Source organism: Teleopsis dalmanni, chromosome X (genome assembly GCF_002237135.1).
Source record: "Teleopsis dalmanni isolate 2A chromosome X, ASM223713v2, whole genome shotgun sequence".
In the NCBI taxonomy this organism is placed as follows: domain Eukaryota; kingdom Metazoa; phylum Arthropoda; class Insecta; order Diptera; family Diopsidae; genus Teleopsis; species Teleopsis dalmanni.
This window is the reverse complement of record NC_051848.1, coordinates 57,335,172-57,362,368: the sequence shown is the minus strand read 5'-3', so window position 1 is coordinate 57,362,368 and position 27,197 is coordinate 57,335,172. Positions and strand designations below refer to the sequence as shown.

The following is a 27,197-nucleotide window of genomic DNA, read 5'->3' as shown; positions in this document are numbered from 1 at the left end:
AATACATAGAATAGAATAAATATTTTCCCAAAATTGAATATTATAGAAAGCAAATATATAAATGCTAGTAGCGTGGACAGTTAGTGTACTGGCGGTTAAAAAATCAGGGTCTAAGGAAGTGAAATCTAATTTAAGAAGGAAAGTATTAAAGTATCGGGACATTTATAGAAGAAAAAAAAATAAAATTATAAATTATGCTATGCTTTATAGTTCATAGTGCTTTATTTGGTAGTATTCAATTTACATGGTGTAAAAAAGCCTTCAGTCTAAAAATCTTCAATATCTTGACAATTGTTCATCAGGATAGTTTATGCTATATATAAATTTTTAGTTTACAATAAATTTGTTTTATGAGACTATAGACCAATGGTAATGGTAAATATTTTAAACACAAAATTTTATAAAAGTGGACACTGTATATAGCTGAGGGTAGTAATTACTAGCTAAATGCATTTTAGAGAGCAGGCTACTACAATATAAATCCTATACAATATTTACTGCCTAACCATTCATAGTAAAAGCAAACTATTTCCCACTTTATCTGTATATGTTCTGCTATTTTAGAGGCAGAGATCACCTACCTTCGATAAACCGCTATGTAATAATCTTGGAGAGTTAGTGACAGCTAATACTAACTAATGTTAAAACTATCTAAATGACATGAATTGATTATAAATAGGATCTACATGAGCAACTTGACAATCATATGGTAAAAGGTGAAAAATAATTGAACCCATATAGAGTTACTACTTGAACCAACTAAACAACCAACATTGCATATTTTCTCTTATTTACTGTTAATAGTCTTCGGTGAACAAAATAAAATACAATATATTAAATTAAACTATATAGACTGATAAATGTTTTTAAAATACAAAAAATAAAATAAATGATTTTTATGAAAAGTAAGGGCATAGAATTGCAATCGCCTAATCCATGGTAGTTCAACTAAAATATTTCAACATTATGTACCTATATATTGGTTGATCAACTGATATGCAAACGTTTAATCATACGACAATCATACAATTCATACGGTATCCAAAAATTTATTGTTTGACTGATTTGCAATCATTTAATCAAATTGTGATTAGCCCAAGTCAGTGCTAAAGCTATAGCTTTGACCGATATGCAATTGTCAGTTCATATGCTAACATGACTATATCGGTGTTAGTGCCATTGATTTGAATGTTAGCCATATATGAATTATTAAATTGACTGGTCTTTATTGGTCTTAGAGTTAAAGCCTTGTGTTTTCGGTTTTACACATACGAATTGTTTAATTAACTGATTTAGTATTGAACACAGGAACTTATATAAATATCCACAAACTATATAAAGACTTATATTTATTGTATTGCCACTGGCCATATTAGACCTTAGTGGACGTGATGTTTGCTGTCGAAATCAACACTATACCTCACCTGATTTCCGTTTTTCCCGATCGGGGACAACTAAACTTTTCGCACGTTTCACACGTAAAGAACGCCTGCGTATCGAACGCAAAAATGCCTCTGGCATGCGTGAAAAACGTTGTGGGGTTTCTGGTGCTTTTGCGGTGCGCTCCGGTAAGAAGAAATTCTTTACGGCCAACATATTTGTTGCAAATTATTTAAAAAAAATTAGCTCGAGAGACACTAAGTTTATTAAGTAAATTCAAGCAATTTATATTAAATTTCAATACTTTTTAAACTTCTTGTCCGATAATGACAAAAATTTTCACTGTTATATTGAGATCTCTTTCCAATAATTTTTTGAGTAATTTTCTTAGTTTGTCTAGAAATTTTGAAAAAACTTTTTTTTTTTTTTGGAATTTGATTTTCAAAATTTTAAATTAGTTTTATTATTGTGAAATTCTTTAGTGAATTTTTGCTGAATGACACACATTATTTTAATAAAATTTTTATTTGCACTTAACAAATTTAAAATTTGCATTTCTTTGCATTTCTTTGCATATTTAAAACTTTTTCACGTACACGTACGTATCTCTTGCGGTTGGTCTGCAGCACTACCAGCAGCTAATATTTTGTTTATATTATTTGTTATTTAAATATTTAATGTGACTAACAGCAAGCAGCCAACAGTGGTAGAAATTGTTTAGTCACTAATAATTAATTAATAATTTTTTGTTTTTTTTTTATTATTGGCACACACGAACTACCACAATGATATAAGACAATAATTTTATTTAACATTTTTTAATTATTGCAAATTTACTTTCTATGGCTTAATAAATATTTTAATAGATTTTTGGATTAGTTGCTGTTTCATTCAAAGCTTTGTGTAAGTTTTGAACTTATTTTGAAATTAATAAAATAATTTTAACAAATATTTGAATCTTTCTATTCACGTTTGACGCGCGCCTTACGTATTTTCTTCCGAAAAATATTTACTTAAATTTAAACGCACATACGCAGCAACGTTTCATAAACGAACCGCAGATATGCGCAGCCAAACTACAACTGAGGGAAATTTTTTTCAGATACAAAACAATATCGTGCATAGTAAGCGACGAACGCAAAAACAAGAGTCTGTTACAAGTGGTAATGTTAATAACAGCAGCATGTACTGTTAGCAACAGTAGAATGATAAGACATATATGACTTATAGTGGTGGTTTTTTTTCCTAACAGCATTAATAGCACAGATGTGGCACGAATTAGTTGACAAAACGTTTTGCACGTGCGATTAAATTGTAATTTTATGGCAGGGGTAATGGTATTTATTTAGATAAGGGAAATTTTAAAATATATATGTTAATTAACATTTATCACACATGTGTCTATTTTTTATTGCAACTCAAATTCTAATGTTTTATTTTTTTTTTGTTTGTTTAATTTAATTTATTTTATAGAGTTTGTATATTGCACTTTTATGGCCGTGTGCGAGTAAATTGAGGTAAAGTAAATTGAAATTTCTTAGGGATTTTTTGCACTGCACTTATGTAAATATTTATTAATTTACTTATTGCACTTATTTATTATTTTTGTTTAAAAGTTTTCACATTTATTTATTAAACATTTTATAAAATTTTCATAATGGTAATACCTAATTTACCCTACACGAAATTCTGGTAAATACCAACATTCGCTTCCATACCAACATTATTTACTAATTCCCTCAATTTACTATCAATTTACTCGAACTCGCAAACATATTCTATATACATCTATATACATATTCTTATTTTTAAAATTTACGTTAAGTATGGCGCACGTAAATCACGTTTAATGCACATAAATAACTAAATCAAGACCTATCAGGAATTATTGTTTACTACGGAACTTCATTTTAAATAGCGCGATTATATACAAACCTAATACGATATATAATGATATATAATTATATCGTATATAACTACCAACACCGCGTTATCGAATCTCAGAACGGTTACAGGCTCCTCGGCGAGGTATGCAGATCTGAGGTTAATTATTGCTTTGTTTGATGGTATGATAAACAGTAATCCAGTGAAGGCGTAGTAAGAGGTTATGAAGAAACTTCGCTGTTAATAGAGAGTAAAAGTGCTGAAGTGCATTGACTCAACTACCCACAACATAATACATATGATATATAATTATAATATAACCAATGCATAATTTTAATAATATCACAAATTTTTATTTTAAATATACATTGTATAAAAAAAAACAAAATAAGTAGGTAAACCTTATATCACGAACCTGGCTTAGATCAAAGGGTTGAATCTCATTGGAGTGAATGTTAGGTGGTTTATTAAGAAAGCGGTTTTACTTTATTAGATTACTTAAAAGATTGATGCGAGTTTTACTTCAAGCTATTGAATTTTAATTAATAATTAAATGGTCAGCTCTAACAAATATTACCTCTGCAAACAGAATACTATTGAAATTTAACAATTTAAAAATAAAAATATAATTAATTAATTTAATTATTCTATAGCTGGTTTATGATTTCGTTCTAATATAAACACAGCAAGAAGATTTATTAAGAAAACTTTCACAGCAAATTAACAAAACTTCAGAAAAATTAGCGAACATAAAAATTCAAGTACGGCTTTGGGTCAGTTGGTTAATGAACACTGACTCTGGTAGGGCACAAGATCGATTCATGGTACTTGCCGTCTCAAAAAAAATTTTTACGTATAATTAAATACAAGAATTATATCCAAAGACCACAGATAATGGATATTTGATAATATTTGAAACAGCTGTATGGTCAGCCAAAAATTCAACAAATTAAAATAATATAACATAAATTTTTGTTATTGTAGTTCACTACTGTTCTAGAAAACCACTTTATAGTCAAAATATTTGAAAGTCCACATTCAATTTTTGCCAAAGTTCAACTAAAAAATAACAGAAAAGTAGACAAAATAATGCATTTGATAATATAAGTAGTCCATTTAATCCATTTATCAGCTGGACTCTATCGTATTACCGTTATTTTGGTGAAGATTGTTTAGAATTGGGCGCTTCAATATTTCTAACTATTATTTCTTTCAACAATTTTTCGAAATTTATTTATTAATACTTAAGAGGTTTTTTCGAACAGTAGTGAAATACAACAACAAAAATTTTATGTTTTTTATATTATTTTAATTAATTGAACTTAGGCTGACCATTATTAATAATTTTAAAAAATTTTTTTTTAGGTTATAAGAAATTTATTTCTACTTTACTGATAATATAAAAACAGTTAAAATATTTTTAACTTTATTAAAAAACTGTTATTAACAGCAATCACATCAATTCGTAGATAATTTATTATTTACAGCTGATTCAATTGTATGTTAACATAACATCATCTTAACATTAAGGCTTAACATGTTGCTTGCCTGCATTGTTTTGGGATTTTTTTGTATGATAAAGGCAAGAAAAAAATTTATATCATACATAATTTTTGTTTATATAAATAAATATTTCTTTTTCCTGTGGCGGAAGTTCTTTGGCACAACATTATCGTGTATTTTATGCGGCGCAATTTTTTCTGCATTTTCAATAAATAATTCTTTTAGCTACAATTCTTTCGTACGATTTAGGGTCTCAGTGTCATTTTATTTTGTATAACCCTATTTATATCTTTTATAGTAAAAATGAGATACATTTGTTTTCGATATTTTTTTTAAAAAACAATATTTTGTTATTATTATTTTAAATACATCTTCGATTCAAATGACTATATATTTAATCTTTAATTGAGTCGATTTTATTTTATTTTATTTAGAGTATTGAAAAAATTATGAATCTATAATTTTAGATATTTTTGTTTTTATAAATTATATAGCAAGATATATAATATATTAATTAATTAGGGTTTGCAATCATTAATTTGTAACAATCATAATGTCCGCTATTCAAAATTACAGTCAAAATACCATATATTATTTATTATAGATATTTATTTATAAAAGTATATACGAGACTGGGTATACATATGAATGCAAACTGTAGATTCTGTGAAGAGAATGAGGAGTCGGCCACATATGTGCTGTTAGAATGCCCTGCGCTAATGCATATACGGAATAGGCTCCTGGGAATGTATATTCTTATAGAAGAGGCTATAAAGCTCGGTAAAGTAGCTTCTATACTACTTTTTATTGAGGAAACAGGGATTAGAGACCTACTCTAAACTAAGAAGGGAGCACAATAGTCCACACGGTCGCATATCCCCTAACAATAATAATAATAATAATTTATAAAAGTTTTTAAAGCGCAATGCTTAACAAATTTGATTTTTTACTTACTTGAATCTGAAAGTCAGTATCAGTATTAATATCTTCAATATCAGTAGAAATAACTTCAAAAATATGTATTGTTATATTGAGAACAAATCATTAGACTAGCCATCAACTAATTATATTGTATTTCAGTAATCACATAATTTTTAAGAAACCCCAATGAAACTGACCGGTATTTTTTTTTTTGTAAAGTGCATTTATATAAAAAATTATTGGGCAATTTGTCATGTTGGTTCATTCTTTCCCTTTAGTGATAATTTTGAGTATTTTTCTTATCAGTGGAAAATTAAAATATTTTGCCCAAAAAACACACAGCAGTAGAGAGGTGAAATTCTATTGCAGTAAAAAAAATCATGCATTTAAATAAAAAAAAAAATATGCATATATAAAGCAAAAATACAGTATGACGTCTTTATATATGATTTTATTTTCAAAATAAAATAAATTGAAATAATTTAGATACTGCAGTGCAGTAAAAATATAATGAATGAAAATGAATAAGAATTTTAAACTTCATGAATCATGAATGAAATATTGATTATCAGGAAGATCTAAAACAAACTACTACCATTACAGTTATATGTATATATTTCTAAAAGACGTTTTAAGAATTCAATTATTGTATAATTTCATGTTACAGCCGTATATATATAGTTTATATTAATATTTTTACTTTGACAGCAGAGTATAACTTAGAAAAGTACCTTGGACCTTGCGAATTCTAACTTTTAAAATTCAGCTGGAGAAATTAATTATTCCTTTTAATGGAATCGCTTTGTATTGAATAAGAAACACAAAATGGTATAATATCTTTCACTTTAATATAATAAAACTAATTTTAAGATATAACGATTTTATATAGATAAATTGATTTTGCATATATCTTCAAATATAAAGATATTTTTACAACCAATTGTTGTTGTTGCTGAGAGGATATTGATCTTTCCACGGGTGTAGTTGGTATCAATAATGAAATGTTTATTGCCAATTATAACTTTTCATTGAAGCATAATGTCGTTCAAGTGGGCAAGAGGTCTAAGAAAAATAAAAACACTGAAAATCAATATAAAAAAACAAAAGATCTACTCAGTCTATTAACAAAGAACTTTTTTAAAGTCAGGGATTGTAGAACCAGCCGCTTGCTATATGGTAGACAAGCTATTACTTTTCATTAAAGAATAATGTCGCTCAAGTGGGCAAGAGGTCTGAGATGAATAAAAACATTGAAAGTCAATGTAAAAACAAGAGATCTACTCAGTCTATTAAGAAAGAAGTTTTTTAAAGACAGGAATTGTATAACCAGCCGCTTGCTATATGGTAGACATGCTGTAAGGCGGAGTTGTATCTCTTATGAGTACACTAAAAATAACGAAGATAAAGAGAAAGCAGAAACAATGACTTATTTTCTAGTTGCCTAGCTGTAGCTGAAAGCAGAGCAAATATTATAGGCAATTATATCTCTCGTTTTTCTACTTAATGTAGCATTAAGGTAATAAAAATCTTGCATTTTTTTAAAATTTCTTCAAATAATTTCATATTCAATGACATCTTAATGGTTTACAGGATCATAATGAGCTGCTTAACTCGATTAATTGTCAAGATAATCTAATATAATTATTGTATTGCATATTGAGAGTGTATCAAATTTACTTTATTTCTGCAGAAAGGTTTAAGAAAGATAGAGAATAGCATAGACCAATTAATTTAATTACCATTTAATATTTAATAGAATATAACCATTCTCTACAGTACTTAACTTGAACTAGTTAATATAGAGTAATTGTCTCACATTAATTTGAATCCTTTTAAAAAACAATGCTTATAGGAAAAATATTAGAATGGGAATGGGATATTATAAAAAAAAACTATGATAAATCTAGCTTAAGAGATATTATTCCTGATATGTTGGACCAAATATTGTAATTATAATTAAGAATGATTAATTTCCTACATTAAGTATGTAGGCTGTCTTTTTAGTCAAGCACCTAGCACCTAGGCTCCTAGGCATAAATCTAGCTTAAGAGATATTATTCCTGATATGTTGGATCAAATATTGTAATTATAATTAAGAATGATTAATTTCCTACATTAGGTATGTAGGCTGCCTTTTTAGTCAACCCAGATGAATTTTGACACTTCTGTTGGAAGGTTTGATATTTTCTAGTATGTTGCATACCGCGAGGCCACCTCTATTCCTTGGGCATTCAATTTTACATATACATTTAGTTTTTAGAAATATTTGTTCTCGATGTATTTCCCATAATTTAACAATTGCTCAAAAGATTTCAATAAACCGTTATCTACTCTTTAAGTCTTCGAAAGTGAGCAGAACTCAACAAAAGTCATCCGCGAAAGAAACAAATTCAAGCAAAAGGTCATATGTTTTTTCAGAAAAACTTGTCATGCACCAACTGTACTACTTGAACAGCGTAGAATGATCAATTGTGAGTGGTGCACAATCATTTGTTTGTCGAAAGTCTTCGAAGAATTAAGGAAAATCAACCGTCGACTGAAGATCATCCCCTACAACGACAATGCGAACTCCCACACAACAGCTCAAACAAAAGATTTTTCCAGCTCTCAAAACGTCGAATTGAGGGGTTATCCATCTTACAGTACCTACTTAGCACCTAATGACCTGTTTTTGTTTCGAAATATCAAGAGAAAATGCGTGGTTAGCGTTTTTCTACGTCCGAACAAGCTGTTGAGACATTTAAAATCCTGGTTTTGCAGATATCAACTTCAAAATGGCAAAACTGTTTCCAAAATTGGTTCGAATCGAATGCAAAAATGTGTTGATCATCATGGAGCATGCTTCGAAAAATAATATTACAATTTTGCTGATTAACCACTGTGTTCTCATTGTTAGGTACAAGATTTAAAAGGCAGTTTTTGTAGTTTCTTGCAAATATCTTTACAATATAATACATTCGTATGAAAAAAGTCTTCCATACGTGCAGTTTTTTAATCCAGCTTCATTATTAATAATGTAAATAGTGTCTGTCAGTAATTATCTGCAGTTACCGATTGATTATACGATTTAGGAAAAATATTATTAACATTTGTCATTTATTGTTATTATTTAATTTTTATTTTATTATTATTATTATTATTATTAAAAAAGCTTATAACTGAAACAACTGTTCACATGCAAATCTAACAGTACAACAACATACATGTTCGATGTTGCAACCACGACTTGCCACTGTTAAATAACAGGAAGTGAAGAAAAAAAATCCCGTGGTATCATCTAAACGCCTTAGTTCTTACTTTTTAAATATGAATCTGTGATTGCATTTGGTTTTGTTGTAGCCGTTGTTTAAGTTGTTGTTGTTGTGTGCTTTGCATAAAGATTTAAGTTGAAAATGCAAATAAACTTAAGCAAAGAAAAAATAAAAGCAACCCAATATTAGCACAACTAACAAAAGACAACACATCCCCACATCCTCAATAGAAAAGCCAACAACAAGGACTTCTTAGTTGATTCGCTGTAAGGATGCGTCGAATAAACAACTGCACTGCTTGCAATTATATTCACAACAACTGAAATTGTTCTGAAAGCAAGAACAGCAACAAAGGCTATGATTAACTTACATAAGCGCAAACTTAAATGCTCTATTGACGTGCTATTACGTCAGGCAGTCTCTCTATCGTACCTCTCTGTCGTAAATTGCAGTGTAGGGAAAACATAAAAATTGTGTCAGGAAGACAAAATTGACATGCGATGTACACAGCCAGTGTGACACACTTAAAGGGAAAATTTAACTACTAAAAGATGCACATCTGTGCTTGCAACTACAATCGTAAAATGGTTCTTTTCGTAAAGTCTCTCCGTATAGTCTATATACATAAAATATATATGTGCATATAGACATAAAATTATTAAAACTTGCTAATATATACAGCAGCCAAAATTTTCTATTATTAAAAAAAAAATAAATAAATGAATAAGTAAAATAAAATTGAGACTGCTATCCTCTCAAAAAAAAAAAAAGAAAATCGATTCGATAACATACGAAAGAGTTATCGGAAGAGCATTGATATAAAAAATTTTGAAAAAGACATTTTTAAATAAATATAAATAAATAGTTAAAATAACCGGAACTTTTTAATTGCTTTTGTGAGAGTGGTCGTATTTGTATTGTACTTAAGCAACCCGAACGATTTGTACCAACATGCAATTGGATCCTCAGAGCTTATCAAAACAGATCGCGTGAACATTGCAAGGCTTACTGCAGTTCTGATGTATAGGAACCTGATGTATAGGCAGAGAAACTGTGTATTGCTTATAATTCTCACTGCAGAAGTGGTGGAAACCCACCCGACCCTGGCGTCCAGAAGAAATAGGTTTTTAGGAAGATACTGCTTTGACCGTCTATCAGATTGTTCAGCGGTTAATATGAGAGACCTGTTGAATTATCTGAATTCGATGGGATGGATTTATTTATTTATTTAAGTAATAGGCTATTAAAGGACCGCGACCTAAAAGATCTATTGTGCGCCTAAAGGCCCAACTAGGACAATTTTAGACTACTTAAAAATCTTGTAATTGCTGTGGGCTTAATTTTACCTATTTGACTTGGAACTAATATCCCGCTTCCAAGGTAATCGAGCCTACGTCTTTGCCACCGCTGGACAGTTGCATACAACATGTTCTGATGTTTCCTTCTCCTCATGCCAAAGTCGACAGGAGTCACTTTCTACCACACCTATAATCTTCATGTGGTAATTAAGACTACAGTGTCCTGTAAGAAGTTCAGTGTAGACTTTAATATCGTTTCTGCTAAGGCCAAGGATAGCAATTTGGCTGGGATGGATTTAGTCTTTATTCTTTTATGCTAGGGATTCTTGCGAAGAATGTGGAATGTGGTAAAACGGCGAAAAATCGCTAATTGAGGCACCAACTCACATAACTTAGTATTTTTAGATTTATTTTACTTAATTCTACGTTTGTTATATTACATAGACATTTATAATAAGTCTGGTGGTGCTTCTATTCGAAATGTCATAAAATTTTGAGAGTGCATTAGGTTAAACAGATGACCTCATCTTTAATTTGTATTATATTTTTAAAAAGTTTACTTATAAAGGTATAATTTACCAGTTTTATAAAGAATAAATTAATTAATCCATAATTATTGTATCTATCAGTATGTATATATTATATGTATTTACATATCAACCAATTTTACTTTAATTTTTGTTCTTTAACATTTGTTCTTATGACATAATATACGTGTAAGTCTCATCGAAATCTCATGAGATGTTATATGATTTTCTAAATCTAATCATTGCGTCAGATTGGAGAGAAAAAAACTATTGCAGATATGCGACTAATGACGATGCTGACATAATGATGATGTCAATGGCAAAGTGTCGTGATTGTGCCAAGTAATATTTTAAAAAAATTGACTCATAGAAAACTCCTGGCCACAACGCAATTTCTAAAGAGAATTAATCAAAATAAAAGCAGAATTTTTATATGAACACATTCAGTAATATTTAAAAAATATTACTAATGCTAAATGTACAATTATTAATGAAATAATTATGCATTGAAATATCGAGAGAAAAAAAAAATTATAATGAGTAAAAAAAAAAAATTATTGTTTTAATAAATTTTAAATGAAATTTCTGCAAAAGCCAAAGGAAGAATTTTAGTATTTCTGAATTTCTGAATTTCTGAATCACTGAGTTTTTAAATATTTGAAATTGAATTTCATTTGTGAAAACTCAAATATTTTGCCACAATTTTGCAATTGAGCTTCCGCAATTTTTTTTACGGTGCCATTCATCGGTGCACTAATGCCGAAATTCGGTTTGCAATCCCAATAATTTGATTTCCCTGTACCGAAATAACTGAAACGCTAGAAACATGAAAATATTTTCATAATTATTCAGATAAAATAGTGTTTCAAAATGCAATTTGTTCGACATAAAGTTTGGGTCGCGTTCGTTGATACATAAATAATCAAGTTTATTTTTAATTTTTGCTCAGATTAATTATTTTTGCTTTAAATTGTTTATTTGTTTTTACTGAAATGCTTAACCTCGGCAATCTCTGTTTACGTATATTTATGAGTTTTTAATGGCTATTGTGCGATTGAGAACACGACTTCATTATTTAACTTTGAAATTTTATTTCAAATTTATGGCACACAGGATATTATGACAGAATTATAAATTGGCAGAGCAAACAGGAACCAAAAACACAGGCGTGAAAGTACGAGTAAATGTTAATTTAGCCATAGGAAACACTCTCTTGCAATAATAAAATATAATTTTTTTTTATTTTTTTTTTGAGATTTTCAACCAACTGATTAAACCATACCATTGTGGTTTGAGACCTGGCAAATCCACCCTAGACCAGATATTCACAGTCCTCAGAGACCTCAAGATGGGTCCGATCAAAAAATACATAAGGAATAGAACCTTGAAATTATTTACGAAAACTGACAGACTTACCAACACCGTATTATGGAATCTCAGAATGGTTACAGGCTCCTCGAAGAGGTATGCAGATCTGAGTTCAATTATTATTTGGTCTGATGAAGTGATAAACAATAATCTAGTCAAGGCGTAGAGAGGGGTTTTGAAAAAACCTCGCAGTCAATAGAGAGTAAAAGTACTTAAGTGGACTGACTCAACTAGCTTCAACATAAATAAATTAAGTTCAAACTCAAACTGAATATTATTTTTAAATTCAAACCGAAAAAAAGAGATAAATATTTAACAAGTTTAGTGGCCATTCAAAATACATCACTACATATTGAAGTGCCGGAAACCATCAAAATGCAATTTCTTGAAAGTATATGAAAAAATTCATAACTCAAATGAAAATAAAATCAGCGTGAAAATTGCTTCAAAAATAATTTTCTTAACTTTTCGTTTTAATAAGACAATTAGAATTATTTGTCATGAAATTATGAATTCGTCTGCAACTTGTCTGAGTGAAAATTGTTCTGAAAATTGATGACGTTTTTGTCAGATTTTTCATTCTCGCTGAAGCACCTACCTCACAATTAACATCTAATTTTCTTTCCTTTTATTTTATAAATACTGAAACCTAAAGACTGTTTCTTTTTGGCATGTTTCATATATTGAAGTATTACAGAAGAACGGCGCTGAACTTGACACTCAAAAAGTAACGGGGTTCCAAAAGAAATACTATGATATATATATATATTTCTTTCATTAGGTTTGTAATTGTTGACATATTTCAGACTTGTGTATAGAGGCATGAATTCGTTTACCGGCTGCAATTCCCGAGCTTATAACATTTTTCGATAAAAAAAAAGAAATAGACATAGATTCTCCAATGATTCTGGAAAATCACTTATTCGTGATCAGTGCGATTGTTAATGATATCGTTGTATAATTTCTCTTATGCTATATAATTTATCTACATGTTTCGGATAACAAATCGAAGCACACGATAGATTTTGTGGAAATAACAATATTTCCACCAAAATTTCTTCTAAAACTGAAAAAGTTTGATTAATTTTTTTTTATTTTAGAGGTGTAGTAATTCGGCGCATCTTTACTTAGAAAACATTTACTTAGAAATTGTATCAAAATAATTTTCTTTCTCATGATCTTTATTTTTTTAAAGTGTCTTAACGATATCATTCAAAGTCGCTCACTAATTCCTGCTAATCAATTCTTTTGAAACCTCTATTGAATAGATAAATCGAGTTTATCAATATGCAACAGATAGTCTGGAAAGAAAAGATTACTGCACTGCAGCATTCATCGACATAACCCAAGTATTCGACAAGGATAACACATCGCACTGCTCTACAAATTGAAATTGCAACTACCATACAGCTTCTATTTGTTATTAAAGTCTTATATCAATAACCGACTCGGACTATCAAGCTCTATTTTGTAACTTCATAACAATTACAGTATTTATACAGAGACTTACATCAACAGAGTATTGTAGTCCTAGCTGCTTTGTTTCTGATCAATCCAATATAACCTATATATATTATATGTATTGTAACAAAATATGCGTTATATATATCTTGAAAAGATACTTACTATAGGAAGTACGATATAAAGTTAAAAGTATAAAGTTAAAATGCTAGTGATGATCAAGTAGATGGATTATTATATTCTTCCTACAAAACCCTGTAATTGTGGTATACTAGGTTTGTCAAATTTTTGTAACGTATTGAAGGAAACGTCACAGACCCCATAAAGTACAAAATTCTGTGTTAAGGATTTCCAAGCTTCTGCAAAGCCAAAACTAGCATCCTTACTTATTTTTTTTTTTTGTTTAATAACTCTGGATCGGTTTAATATATAAACTTTTTGTTAGTTTGTTAAAGTTTTCAAGATCGAAGTGCAGTTCTGTTTTTTGATATGTTTCGACAAGCAAATGTCGTAAGCAGGTATCACATTTACTACTATGACTTGCTAAGTAATCGAAAATTATACTTATTGCAAGTTTTTTTTCCAAAAATGGGGTTCGTGACGGTTCTGCAGCCCTTCGATATCAAGTATTATATGAATTTATTTAAATCAAATGTTTGGATTTTATTTTTACAACACAAATGTTGCATGTTGACAGTTTTTTCAGACAAAATTTTTTGACAATAATTTTTTCTTTTTGCAAAATGCTTGGCATTTCACTTATTTTACCATTACTATATCTCTATGTGACTTAGTCAGGCAGGCAGCATGTACGAATCTACTTATTTCAATAATTTTTTATTAGGTTTCCGGGAATACCAACAATGTGAATGTAAAACTATATTTAGATTTAAAAGTATGAATCTAAAGTTAAGTAAAAAAGTTTTAGAAATTTGCAAAATTTCCTAGAAGTATAAGTTTTTAATAGCGATTGTGAGTTACTCAGACAATGTTGTGAATTTTTTTAATTTTTCATAGAGATTTTTTTGAACTACATCCAAAAACTAGGCCAAATTTGAACAATTTTTATGCAAATGCATTTTGAAAACTTTGTTCGTAAAAAAGTAAGGTAAGGTAATGCAAAACTTCAGACTTTAAAGTAAGTTTTGTGTAGATTTATTAAAGTTTTAAACATGATTGAGTTGGCTAAAGTTGAAAATTCTACCTTTCTTTACTTCCAGTTTTATTGTCAAATAAAACTGAGGCAAATATAATTTATGAAATAAGTTTCAAGATAAGATTTTTAATTGTTTAATTAAATAAAAACTAAAATGAGACAGTATTTTAGAGCAAAATTTTTAAGATAAGTTTAATTAAAACAATGCATTATCAAACAGCACTATTATAAGGTATAGTAGAATGAAATTATGTATTTTCAAATCAATCAAATTTTTAATAGCAATATTAATAACTAAGAGAAACCATATTATATAAAATATCGGTATTAACAACGACGTCCTATTATAATGCCATTACGTTCAACTAATTTAGCTGTATTTCTCTAACAAAATTCTGTAAATTTTCAAACGTTCATTATGTTGTTCATTGCCTTTATTTTAACTTTTTAAGCATTAACAACTTTTAAGTCAAAATAACTGTGACCAATATTTTCTGGTACCTGCGTGGTTTTAGCTCTTAGTCTGGCTTGAGTTCTTATTGTAATCATAATCTTTATATCCTGTATGCTTTATTGAGATCATTTTGTTTTATAGTGCTAGAATAATTAGGTTAATGCGGTATTAAAGTAGTGATTTGTATTTTAAAATGTTCAGTAAAATATATATGTGGAATCCAGTAACATCAAGTTTTAATATTTAACATACTGGTAAGATTATTCTAAAAAGTACCATGTCATATATAAGCCGTAATTTTTTTATTCAGAGTTGTAAAAAAATAGCATTAAGTCTGGTTGAAACAAATGGGCATCACTTTTTATATATGTTAAATGCTATTTTTTGACATAAGTTTTTTGTTGTGTTTTTTATTGTTTTTGTGTTTTATAACTATATAAATAAATGTTATTAGACCTTTATTTATTTTTTACGGTATTAGAAGGACAATAGTAACCATTTTTATGTTAGGTTAGGTTATACCGGCGATCCCTAGTAAGTTCAGTTAGGCCTACTGGCCCATTGTGTTACCGCATATGCAGGAAAACTCAGGATTTAAAACCAGAGTTAAAAATCAGGGTTGTTATGTTATATATTTAAATTAATTTACTTGTTTATTTACGCATTTGAATTTATTACTAAAATATGTGCTTATATGATTTTAACGGATGACTGAAATTTTGCAACATATTTCCAGTGAATATTCACAATAGACTGATTTTTGAATATGGCTGCACTGAACTCACGATGTGAATTTTTTTGCGAGTAAAATCTAACTCTGAAGATTTTAAAACATTGTTATTGTTTGACATGATTTCTTACGTTAGTTGCAAGTATTTTTTTGCTACTCTGAAAGAAAAACTTAAGGCTACAGTGTATAGCGAGTACAAAGAGGCAAATCTTTTTTCAATCGGGGTTAATCTCATGTTTACCAATTACATGATCTGTTTTACATTTAACCCCCAATATGGTTTATATTATCCTTTCAATCTTGAAGAAACTTGAATCTAATCAAAATGACTTCTACAATATAATTTTAACGTTTTTTTTTCGTTTGATATGGAAATCCAAGTAAGAAAATGTTAATAACACCAATGCTTTGAATTTTATGGTTTAATTGTAAAAATACGAGATATTAAAAAATTTTCTAATATCTTTTAAATTAGTTAACGGATTAAATTCATAATTGTTAATTGAAAATTTAATTAAAAGAACATACGTTTCGCCCAATTTTGCGCATAATCCTTTATAAAGGACTTCCTGCACATAACACTCCTGCTTTAAACAACGCTAGCAAAATCCATAAGGCATCATTCCATATAATTTTTTTAATAATTTCCAGTTGACTTAACAATTTCGTGCATTTAATTAATTTTTTTTTTATACTACACTCGTATAGATCATTTGTAATTATAATCACTGAAATGCTTAAAACCATAATAACTTGACAGCTTGTCTCTAGTCCTGTCAACACTGCAGCGGCACTGTTAGCGGCGGGTGATGCGTTAATGTCAAAGCATCGTCCATTGTCCCGTTCCCGCTAAATTTTTATCTGCATCGAAGTGAAAAGCAAAAATAAAAGTGACTATACCACAAAGAGTCACCCTCTGAGATTTTCATTGATATGTACCACTTTCATATGCTTTAGGACTGACTGCATCGTTTCACTGATGGTTGGTGATATTTTTATTTCACGCTTTTCTGTTAGGGTGCAGATAATTCCTTCCAGAATTTTACGTATATCCATTGTTTTTAATTACTGCGCGAATTATACTGAAGTGTCAAAATTGACAGCAAGAAGTATTTTTTAGACTCTTTTGAACAATACAATTCCATTTTATTTCGAAAGCTTTTTCCTCAAGTGCGCCATTTGTGTGACTTTATAACTATGAACGCATAGGAATAAATCATCCCATGAAGAGTGTATAATTGCTTATTTTATAAGTCTTTAGTAAGATACTATAAGCGTTTAATGATAATATATAATACATATTATTACTTGTATATGTATATAAGCTACTTCTTTTTATATATATAGAAATCAAGTCTTTTAATAATTAGAATGAGCACCACAATATGTAAACATAGAAAAATACAGAATGTATAATTATTTGATGTATTCTTTATATTTGATAATGACAAATTATATATAAATTATCTAATATAAATTACCCAAACAACAAGAAAACAATAAAAAGCTGTTGACAGAAGTCTAATTCAAACTTTATTCCTAAATTTATTGCTAAGAAATTTAGATATTTAGCAGGAAATGCTCTTACTAGACACATAGCAAGAGCATTAAGCACATTAATATTTTCTAATCGATTTCTTTGTAAGTGGGAAATAATATAGTATTTTATGAAAATCGAAGATTAGTGGTCAACAGATGCAAGTATTCCAGTGAATTGGAATATAAAAGTTTCACGTTTAATTTAAAAATTTTACTGTTTATTTATAGAAATCGTTTATATAAATCATGTATATATATAGAGCCTTTAACTGATATATAAGGAAAAAAAAATCTTCAAAATTGCGGAAAAGAAGGAATTTCTTGCCAATATTTATAACATACTTAAATGACTTTATTTTCTCAGAAAGGCTGAATATACCTTCTCATTATAGGCTTCCAGATCACTGTAGTGTTTTTCAAGCAGAAGTGACTGTTGTAGTTATAGTTTGTCGAGAAGTAGATAATATACTTAAAAGGAATATATAAACACCAATTTAGATCTAGGACAATCTTTGACTGCTACACATCCTTAAATCAGATGTGTTCAGTTTAATATTTCTCTGATCTTGGTTCCCGTTCATAAAAATATTTTCTTTTTTAAAAAGTACAGTGGTAATTTTAATAAAATATATTGTATCTAATTTAATTTTGCACTAGATTTGTATTTGACCAGCATTAACTAAAGAGTAATGCCAACGAAATATCAGAAATGTTTGTATGTCCCCTTTTTGCAACTTAAATTGATACATTGGGGTTTGTATTACATTTCAAGTTATCTATATATATTTAAATTATATATTTAAATTATCCTAACAAAAAATTTCAAACAATCATAGCAAAACAACATACTTTTTATAATATATGAAGAAGCAAAAGTTAAAAAACAGCTCACTTCCTGGGTTGTTCAAATATATACATATATTTATTTTATTATTTGTTCATATATTTAACGATTCAATAAAAGAAAAGCTTACAAAAGTACTGAATATATAGATGGACAGTACACTTTAACTATAACATATGAACATGACTCATAATAAAACAGGAGTCGAACAACGTCTAAGTAGCCCTGCAAGCTTATACTACATGAGAATTATAACCACATACAGTGCTTGTCGCCAAAAAGAATATATTAAGTAATCAAATCGTTCACCTAACTCTATATATTAACTATTTAATATTTTATTTATAATTAATTTATAATAATAATAAATTTATATTTATAATTATATATTTATAATTATAATTTAAAATTTATGTTTATAATTGGTCAGGATTCCATATTTTAATGTGAAGCTTTTAAAAATCGGTTATTTTGTCCACCATTATGTAGTTAAAGATAATTATCGGTTTTTTGATATATAATTGTCAATTTCTTGAAGACAATTTAAGATTCAAGTCGAAATATTGAATAGAGTAAATATTAGTGTAAAACAATTTAAATTGTTTTTATAAACTTTTATTTGTAATAAAAGTTAAACATAATTGTTCAATAAGCAGAATACAATATAATAACAATAATTTTGGTCATAATATGTATAATATATAAATAATAATAATATATAAACTTATATTTACGTAAAAATAATATATACAAAGAAAAATCCATTTATGAATATGGATGTGAATTATTTAACCATACTTTTTAAATATTTCAATTGAAGAGAAAAAAATGAAAATCGTATAGACTTTTCAGATACAAGGCTCAGCTCTAACAATTATTACAAATTCATTTTAACATTAATCCTGACATATTAAGTACTAAAGATTTCCGACAATGTCTTTTAGAAAATTCTTAATGCTCTTCTGCTTATCTGCATTACATAGTGACTTAAAAGACTCATATATTAGAGAGGAAATCAACACAGTACGTGAAAGGATGACTTAGCAAGCTAAGTAACCAAACAAATGCTTCAGTAATATATTTACTGGATAGTTCCAACGAAACTAGAAGTCTGAAAAGGTTTAATGTACTGGATCTGTCATACAGTTTACATACATTATCTTATAACAGAAATGTAATTAAGAAGGCAGTACCAGGACTATAGAAATTTTGGTTTTTTTAAGAGTAACATAAACATTATAAGTATCATTAGAGTATCGTATCAAATCTATAGCTATGCTATGTTTGTTAAATAATAATTTAACAAATTAGGTTTGATATTTTAAAAAGGGTTTAATAATTTTAAAATGGTTTGATATTTTAAATAAGGTTTGATAATATATAAAGGAAAAAAAAACTTTATAACTATTAAAATTCGTTTTATAGACTTTGAAATTCTGTTTTATATCGCTCAACAATGCTAATCATATGCTTAACAGTTTTTTGATTGCCAACGATTTGGTACACTATAAAATTATTATACTTAAAATAATTAAGTGGTTTCATATAACACCAAGCGGCACTAGGTTAAGATCACAAATAATCAAATAAAAATTAATTTCGGAAGTAAAGAACACTGAATGTCAATTGTATAGAGGAGTGTTAGAGTCGCGACATATGGAGGAGTAAACTTGTGAGGTTCAGGATTAAGACTCGAAATCCATTCGCACACCCCTGTAAAGTGAAAAGCGTGATAATTTTAAAGTACGTAATTTATGCTATTGAAATGCAAATTAAGATTCTTAGCTAAATATTAACTGAATGCATATATAGCGATATTTTCACTGTATACCTGAATGCTTTAAAAACTGAATGTTTAGTAAAACGAAAATTAAATTGCGTTTAAAAAAATTGTTTTTTTTTACTAATTAATGCTTAGATATTAAATAAAACTAGTTAACATAAAGTAGATAATATATTAAATGAAGTCCGACCAAATTACTCGAGGCAGAATCCATAATAATACCGCCGTCATTGACACCAGTCATTTTAGAATATTGGAACATACGAAAGATTCCACTGTATTTAACAGAGTGCATACCAGAGTGCTTCAGTCCCCTTAAAAAATAATCAACGACAGTCTAAAAAGTACAAAGGTATTCGATTTTTAACACGATGCAGACATGTTTTAAAGTCGTTTGAAATAATAATAAAAGGACTCATAAGCAGCAAACAAATTGACTTCTCAACAAAAAATGATTTGTAGAGCACGTTTATTTATTTAGATTAATAACGGCACTATCAGCGGACTTTCCATTCCATAGCTTCTTCTAATTTTTTTTAAATACCTTAAGTGTACTTATCATCAAGAGATGATATGGAATACATGTATTGGTATTCCCTAAGGTGTATTTATGATAATAAAAATTCTTCATAGAAATGTAGTATGGGTCGTTTAATATAAGGGGAAATATAGACAAGCCTTAAATGTGGGCCATGTTAACCGGAAAGTTGCATATGACTTCAGTGCCTTCCATTTGTTATTGGCAAGCTGAAGAAAGTAAAGGTAAATATTTTTGTTAATGGTCTCACCTTAAAAAATAGGTTTAAATAAAGAGAACACCATGCAAGCAGATATTTAATAAAACAATCTCAAGATGTTTAGAAACCTTAACTGGACTAATCCAAATAGAAATTTTTGTCTTACAAAAAAAAATTTATCTCTTTCTTAGGAAAACAAAGAGAATATATTTATTGTTTTCTATATAATATCTAAGTATAATTAATATAACACAAAAATAATTGAAAATATATATGTATATGAGTAAAAACATTATTTTGAAAAATATTAAGAACTATAATGTAATATCAATATTTATATTTAGATGGCACAAAATATCTCAAATCATTCATAACTTTTCTTAGTAAAAAAGAATTATTATCATTATTTTGTTAGAGGAGTTTTCCCTTAGAGTGTATCTAATAAAATTATCTATAAAATTAAATCAATGACAAGAAATATAAAGTCAGCAATATTTAATAAAACTTATGTCAGTCAGACATGCAATCGGTATTCAAAATTGTCTTAGAAAATAAATTATTCACATTAGACTCTAAGTAAGTCTATGCGGAACTGTTAGCTTACCAGCTACTTGTGGGTACAGTTAGGTTTCCTTAATAATTACTGGAGGAAATATTAAAACTTACTCATTCCAAATGAGGTAACAACTTCCGAAAATTTATTTGCTTCATTTAAAGAAATTACTAACCTTTATAAATTGTGTATACTCAAAAAGAAAATGTTTTACTTAATTTTCCCCCTTTAAAATAGAAAGAAGCATACTGAACGGAAATATGAACCTCACACACACCCACTTTTGATATGTTTACTTAACTGGATAGGTAAGGGCACGCGTTTCTACTACCACCGATAGCTGGCGTATGCATAGATTGCAGGGACTTGCAGCAGGGCAAGTGTAGTCACACTTTTCGAATTAATTACGTCATTAGCATTAAAAAGGATACATGATAAAAATGCGTTACAGAAATGTTATTACATAAAAATGTAATTTATTTAATGAAATACAGTATCGAAACGAAGCCTGCCATGCACATTCTGCAAATGCAACTTCAGTGCGGGATTTTGAATAAAATAATGTAACAAGATTATAATTTTACAGAAATAATATCGCTATATAGCGATAATAATATAATATAGTTGTAACGGAACTGTTGGTAAGCTAGAAGGCAGAGCCTGTAAAACTATAGCAATATTCTAAAAGATGTTCTGCAAAATGGAGAAACTTGTGAAGGAACTGTGCAGTAAAGTGTGGCCTTAAGAACTGCCATGACACTAAATTCAGTTTTAGAAAAATTATATCAAACTCAATAATGTTTTTTATTTTCAATTTATTGAGAAGGATGTATTAAATACATCTATGTTCTTGCAGTATGAAGTGAATTGTGATGAATCCGGATAAATATGTAAAAGGTAAATTCCCGCTTTGGTTAAATATCGTGGTAAGTATCCAAAACGATTGAAGAAATAAATATTTGTCTTTTGGGTTGGGTTTCTAGAACAATCTCTTTGCAATCACAACTTGGTTAATTAGTGGGTATATTCGAATTGGATAACTTAAATAAAGAAAACTTACAAATTCTATTATTTGTTTAAACATAAGTTTTATAAAGAGTTTTCGAAAAGTGTGAACTACAACAATAAAAGTTCTTTTTATATTATTTTAATTAATTGAATTTTTGGCGACCATACAGCAGTTTCGAGTATTACCAAATACCCATTACCAAAGATCTTGGAAATAATTCTTGTATTTAACATAATTATTAGTAAATAATTTTTTTAAACTCCAATTACCAAGTATCGAACTCGTGCCCTGCTAAATTTGAAGCTCAGAGTCAGCGCGCCTTAACCAACTGACCCAAAGCTGTACTTGACTTTAATGTTCGCTCATTTTTCTGGAATTTTGTTAATTTGCTATGAAAGTTTTATCAACAAATTTACTTGCTGAGATTATATTAAAACGAAATCATACACCAGCAGTGGAATTATTGAATTAATTAATTATATTTATATTTTTAATTGTTAAATTTTAATACTATTCTGTTTGTAGAGGCATTATTTCTTACATGCTTTTATATAATTCTTTCGTATGTATAGAAGCTAGTCTAGGAAGATAAAACGGAGAAAGTCATGCTAATGTTACACCATATTACTAAATTTTATAAAACATTATTATTATAAAATATACTACATATGAAATATAGTCAAACATATCAATGTCCACATTTAGCTTTATGTATATATATATAATATTTTTTTTATTATTTAGTCAATTGTGCCTAGTTATAAATAAAAAACTAATAAGCAATATTTTTATATCGTGGACTTAAAATAGTCGATGTTCATCCGTATCTATAATATTATAATATAATGATTAATATATCATTTAATTAGTTCAATCAGAAGGTTTGTTTCTTTTAAGCCGTCGTACGAGGTCTTCTGTTTGAAGAAGTGATGAAGCTTCTGTATTGCAGTGAACTCTAAATCTTTTTTTATTTACTTCAGCCTGAAGCATGTAGCTACATATATGGTAAAATAAACTGCCTAGTTAAGATCAGATTTTGATTTGATATGCATTACAATACTTAATGACTTCACTGCAGTAAAGTTTTTACATAACAAAATCCGCTACTGTGTTAGATACTTTAAATTTGAATAAAAGCGAAAGTATATCTATTTTGAAAAAATTTTTTATAATAATTTAATCTTTTTTATTAAGCGAGGTTTTATTTTATTTTTTTTTTTTTTTTTTATCAATTTGATTCACTGCATTCGCTCATTCAATCACTCAAGTCAGTTCCGTCATTTCTTCCGTCGCACCCATTAAAAAATAAAAAACAGTAAGAACAAGAAAAACCATTAAAATTTTCAAGTTGACATTTTTTTCTCTAAGCGGTCTCCTTGTGTGAAGGGGTAGTAATATGAAAACCCATTCCCCCACTGACGGATTCGTACCGCATGATAAATGTTGCTACCATTTGAAATGATTGCAACAAAGTAGCGCTGACTTGCAACACCTACTAAGTACATACACGCAGTTCCTTTTCATTGTCAAAATTCTATATAGCTAAAAAAAAATAGAAAAAAAAACAAAAAAAGAAATGAAACGGAGGAATTAAAAACATTCTTTGGGGTGTTGACTCTGGTATGAGTCAAAGAGTAAATAATGTTACACCCTAAGAGGGTGGTGATTTAGGTTTGATTATTGCATTTCTGATTTTACTTTTTTTTCAATAAAGTCAAGCTAAGATTTTAATCTGGGACCAACACTTCAACGTACATTCGATATGCAACGAATTTTTGTTCATATCGTATATGTGCTTAATGGTGGAAAGTTCATTTATTCGATGACCGAATATTCTAATAAGGGTTAAAATTTTCGATACTTCTGTTACTACATTAAATTAACTTAGTGGCATTTTAAAGAGAGGGTCGTAAGTGTAACATACACAATGCGAATGTGCAACTTTATTAAAAAACTTCATTAAGTCACTACTTCTGTTCGCCAAATAATTGTAATTTGTTGCAATTAATTTAGCTGCTGGTCAGTTTTGTTACAAATTATAGTGCTACTTGTGTGTATATAATTAACCACCCTCTCTTCTGCCCTTTATTTTCAGCACTCGTGTTATTTGCAGCACATTTGTGAATTTGATATTTCGCACCCTCTATGGATGCAACAATTTTGAAATGAAATTTGAGATGAATTGCTCTGGGTTTTGGGTTTTTAAATCACCGAGAAAAAAAGTCAAAAAGTTATTTCATATCAAATTTCATTTATTAGCACAAAAAAAAAAATTATGGTCTTAACAAATAACTAGAAAATAATAAATAAATAATAGCAAATACACATAAAAATTAATAATAAAATATCGCCATCGTAAGATATTAAAAGATTTTCTATAAGACGATAATATTTTAAGATAACACCAGTGATACAATCGATTTTTACCATACGGTCCAATATATAAAGACAAAACGGTAGGTGTTCGAAAAGTTTTAAGTTAGGTTAGGTTATACCGGCGATCTCTAGACGATCCACTTAGGCCTATTGACCCATAATGTTACCGTATATAGAGGAAATCTCGGGGTTAAAAAACATTTAGAACCATTGGCAAGGCTAAGAATGCTCTTTAGTGAAAGGTACTGTAATTGATCAAGATCCTCAAGAAAGGGGGCTCTTAAAGTGTTGAGTTGCCGCCGTGTATGAGCTGGACAAAGACAAAGCAGATGAAAGGCAATCTCATCATCTTATTCAAATCTGCGACAGGTATGATTGTAAGGGAGATCAGTGACCTGTAAGTAAATTTACCATAAGACTCATATCTCCACGAGGCATCTCAATAAGAATATTGGACTTCCTTTTAGTGGAAAGCAGCCAGATTGCATACAGATGCCCACTTTTTATTGAGGCTTCACATCTTTTTTAAAAAAATTTAGTATAGAAAGAACTTCGTAATAATTTGCATGATGCTAAAACGATTTGCCCAGATTACTTAGGTGTTCCGCGTGAGGTCCTGAAGCATCTTTTCTGGCTAGTCGAAAAATTTTGAAAGGAATAGGAATATATTAATATTTTTTTTTAAGTTGATCTCAATACAATAATTTCTTAGACCTGTTCCAACTAACAATTCCATATGGTTGCTGTCCTAGATATATCTTAAATATTTGATAAAGTTTGGCATTTTGTTCTTTTATATGTGTATAATAAATATGATATGGCCAATACTCACATTAACATTGTTTTAATATCATTAAGAAGTTTATGTCACCTACTTAGTAGGTTAACCGGTTTATAAGTTTTATTAAGTTAGGAGTATTCAGCTCGGCAAAAACCTTAAAAATAGAAATCTTTTAATGCGTTTATGCAATACCTGAAAACAGCTTGACAACAATACAATAAATGTTCAATCGTTTTGTTTGTGACCCCATCTCAAGAGCTTCTATAGATGTTTCTATTAGGGGCACCTAATCTAAATGCATGCATGCCTATCAAAAAAAAAATCTCTAACGTTGAACATAGCTTATGAGATACTATTGTTTATTAAACTTAGTAGAAAACTTCGTGTATGTTATAGCTTCGTTCCATTTATCAGTCTGCATTTGCAATTCTTTTCCATTTGGTAGAAAAATATTTACTTCCGTTTTTTCAATCCAATTTTCAATCCCTACGAAATGTACATGGAAACTAACATCATTCAATTAATTAAAATATATGTACAGTTCTATTAAATTTATAATTCTTTTTGTATTAAATTGAAAAAGATATTATCTCATCGCAAAATATACAATTAGCATATGATCTAAAAATGAGTATTTTTTTTTATATAAATGGGTGAGTAATGATCTTACCTAAATATTTTCACCACATACAGCGATTGTAGTAACAACATTTAAATGACTGATTCATCTTTTTGGAAAAGTAAATTAATAACTTCGAACTTACCTAAAAATAAATAAAAATAAATTCTATTTAATATATGTATAATATATATAAAATTACATTTGCAAGTGAATGTGATTATTTCGTTATAAAAGTTTTTATAAACAAAAAATTAATTATAAATAAGTCATAAGTTTTAAAAAATTAGCATGTCTTTTCATTTTGCCAAAATTTTTTTGTACGCATAGATTTTATACCACAATAGCATATAAAAGGGAGCTGGAGTTGGTGTATATGGATCAAGTAAAAGATTTTCGAAAGTATTTGGAGGAAATGTAATCAGTTTCCCAGTGGAAATATATGCGATAGTTAGATGCGCTAGTTTCAACCTTAAACGCAACTTTCGAAACCGTAAAATTGCAATACTGACTGACACCTAGGCAGCTATAATGGCACTCATGTCGTAGCAGGTGACATCCAAACTGATACGGGAGTGCATTGACAAGTTAAACATACTTGGCTGGAACAATCAAGGCCATTAAGGCAATGAAATGGCAGACAAACTCGCAAGAAGAAGCGCGACTTCAATGATGATACGCTTATAACCTCGGCAAGGGTACGCCATTCCTTCTTATGAACGGGAAGGGAGGGCTATTAACACAATCTAAAATACATTTAGGGACTTACAACCTCAAATGCTTCAAGAATTGCTTAAAACAATCAAAGAGTAACCTAAAAATTATTACGGGATTATTGAGTAGTCACTGTAGATTGAATAATCACCTAACAAAGTTAGGAATTCAATCCAGCTCAGACTGCAGATACTGTAGAGAAGAAAGAGAAACCGCATACCATATGTTAGGGTGATGCACTACATTGATCAACAAACGGAACAAACACCTAGGAGAGCATTTCATGGAACATAGGAATTCAGGACTAGA

At 28.9% G+C, this 27,197-nt stretch overlaps 1 protein-coding gene across 2 annotated transcripts in view; it reads right to left on the bottom strand.

Annotated features, from left to right (window-relative positions):
* The window catches only part of LOC119689530 (centaurin-gamma-1A), a 424,668-nt gene that overhangs the window by 92,353 nt on the left and 305,118 nt on the right, over positions 1–27,197 (bottom strand). Inside the window, exon 1 of one of the 2 annotated variants that reach the window (XM_038104374.1) lies at positions 1,425–1,740. The exons of the other annotated variant lie outside the window; for it this stretch is intronic. Within the exon in view, the coding sequence (XP_037960302.1) occupies positions 1,425–1,596 (172 nt within the window). The 5' untranslated portion in view covers positions 1,597–1,740. Of the gene's footprint in view, positions 1–1,424; positions 1,741–27,197 lie in introns of those variants that run through there. 2 annotated transcript variants of the gene reach the window in all.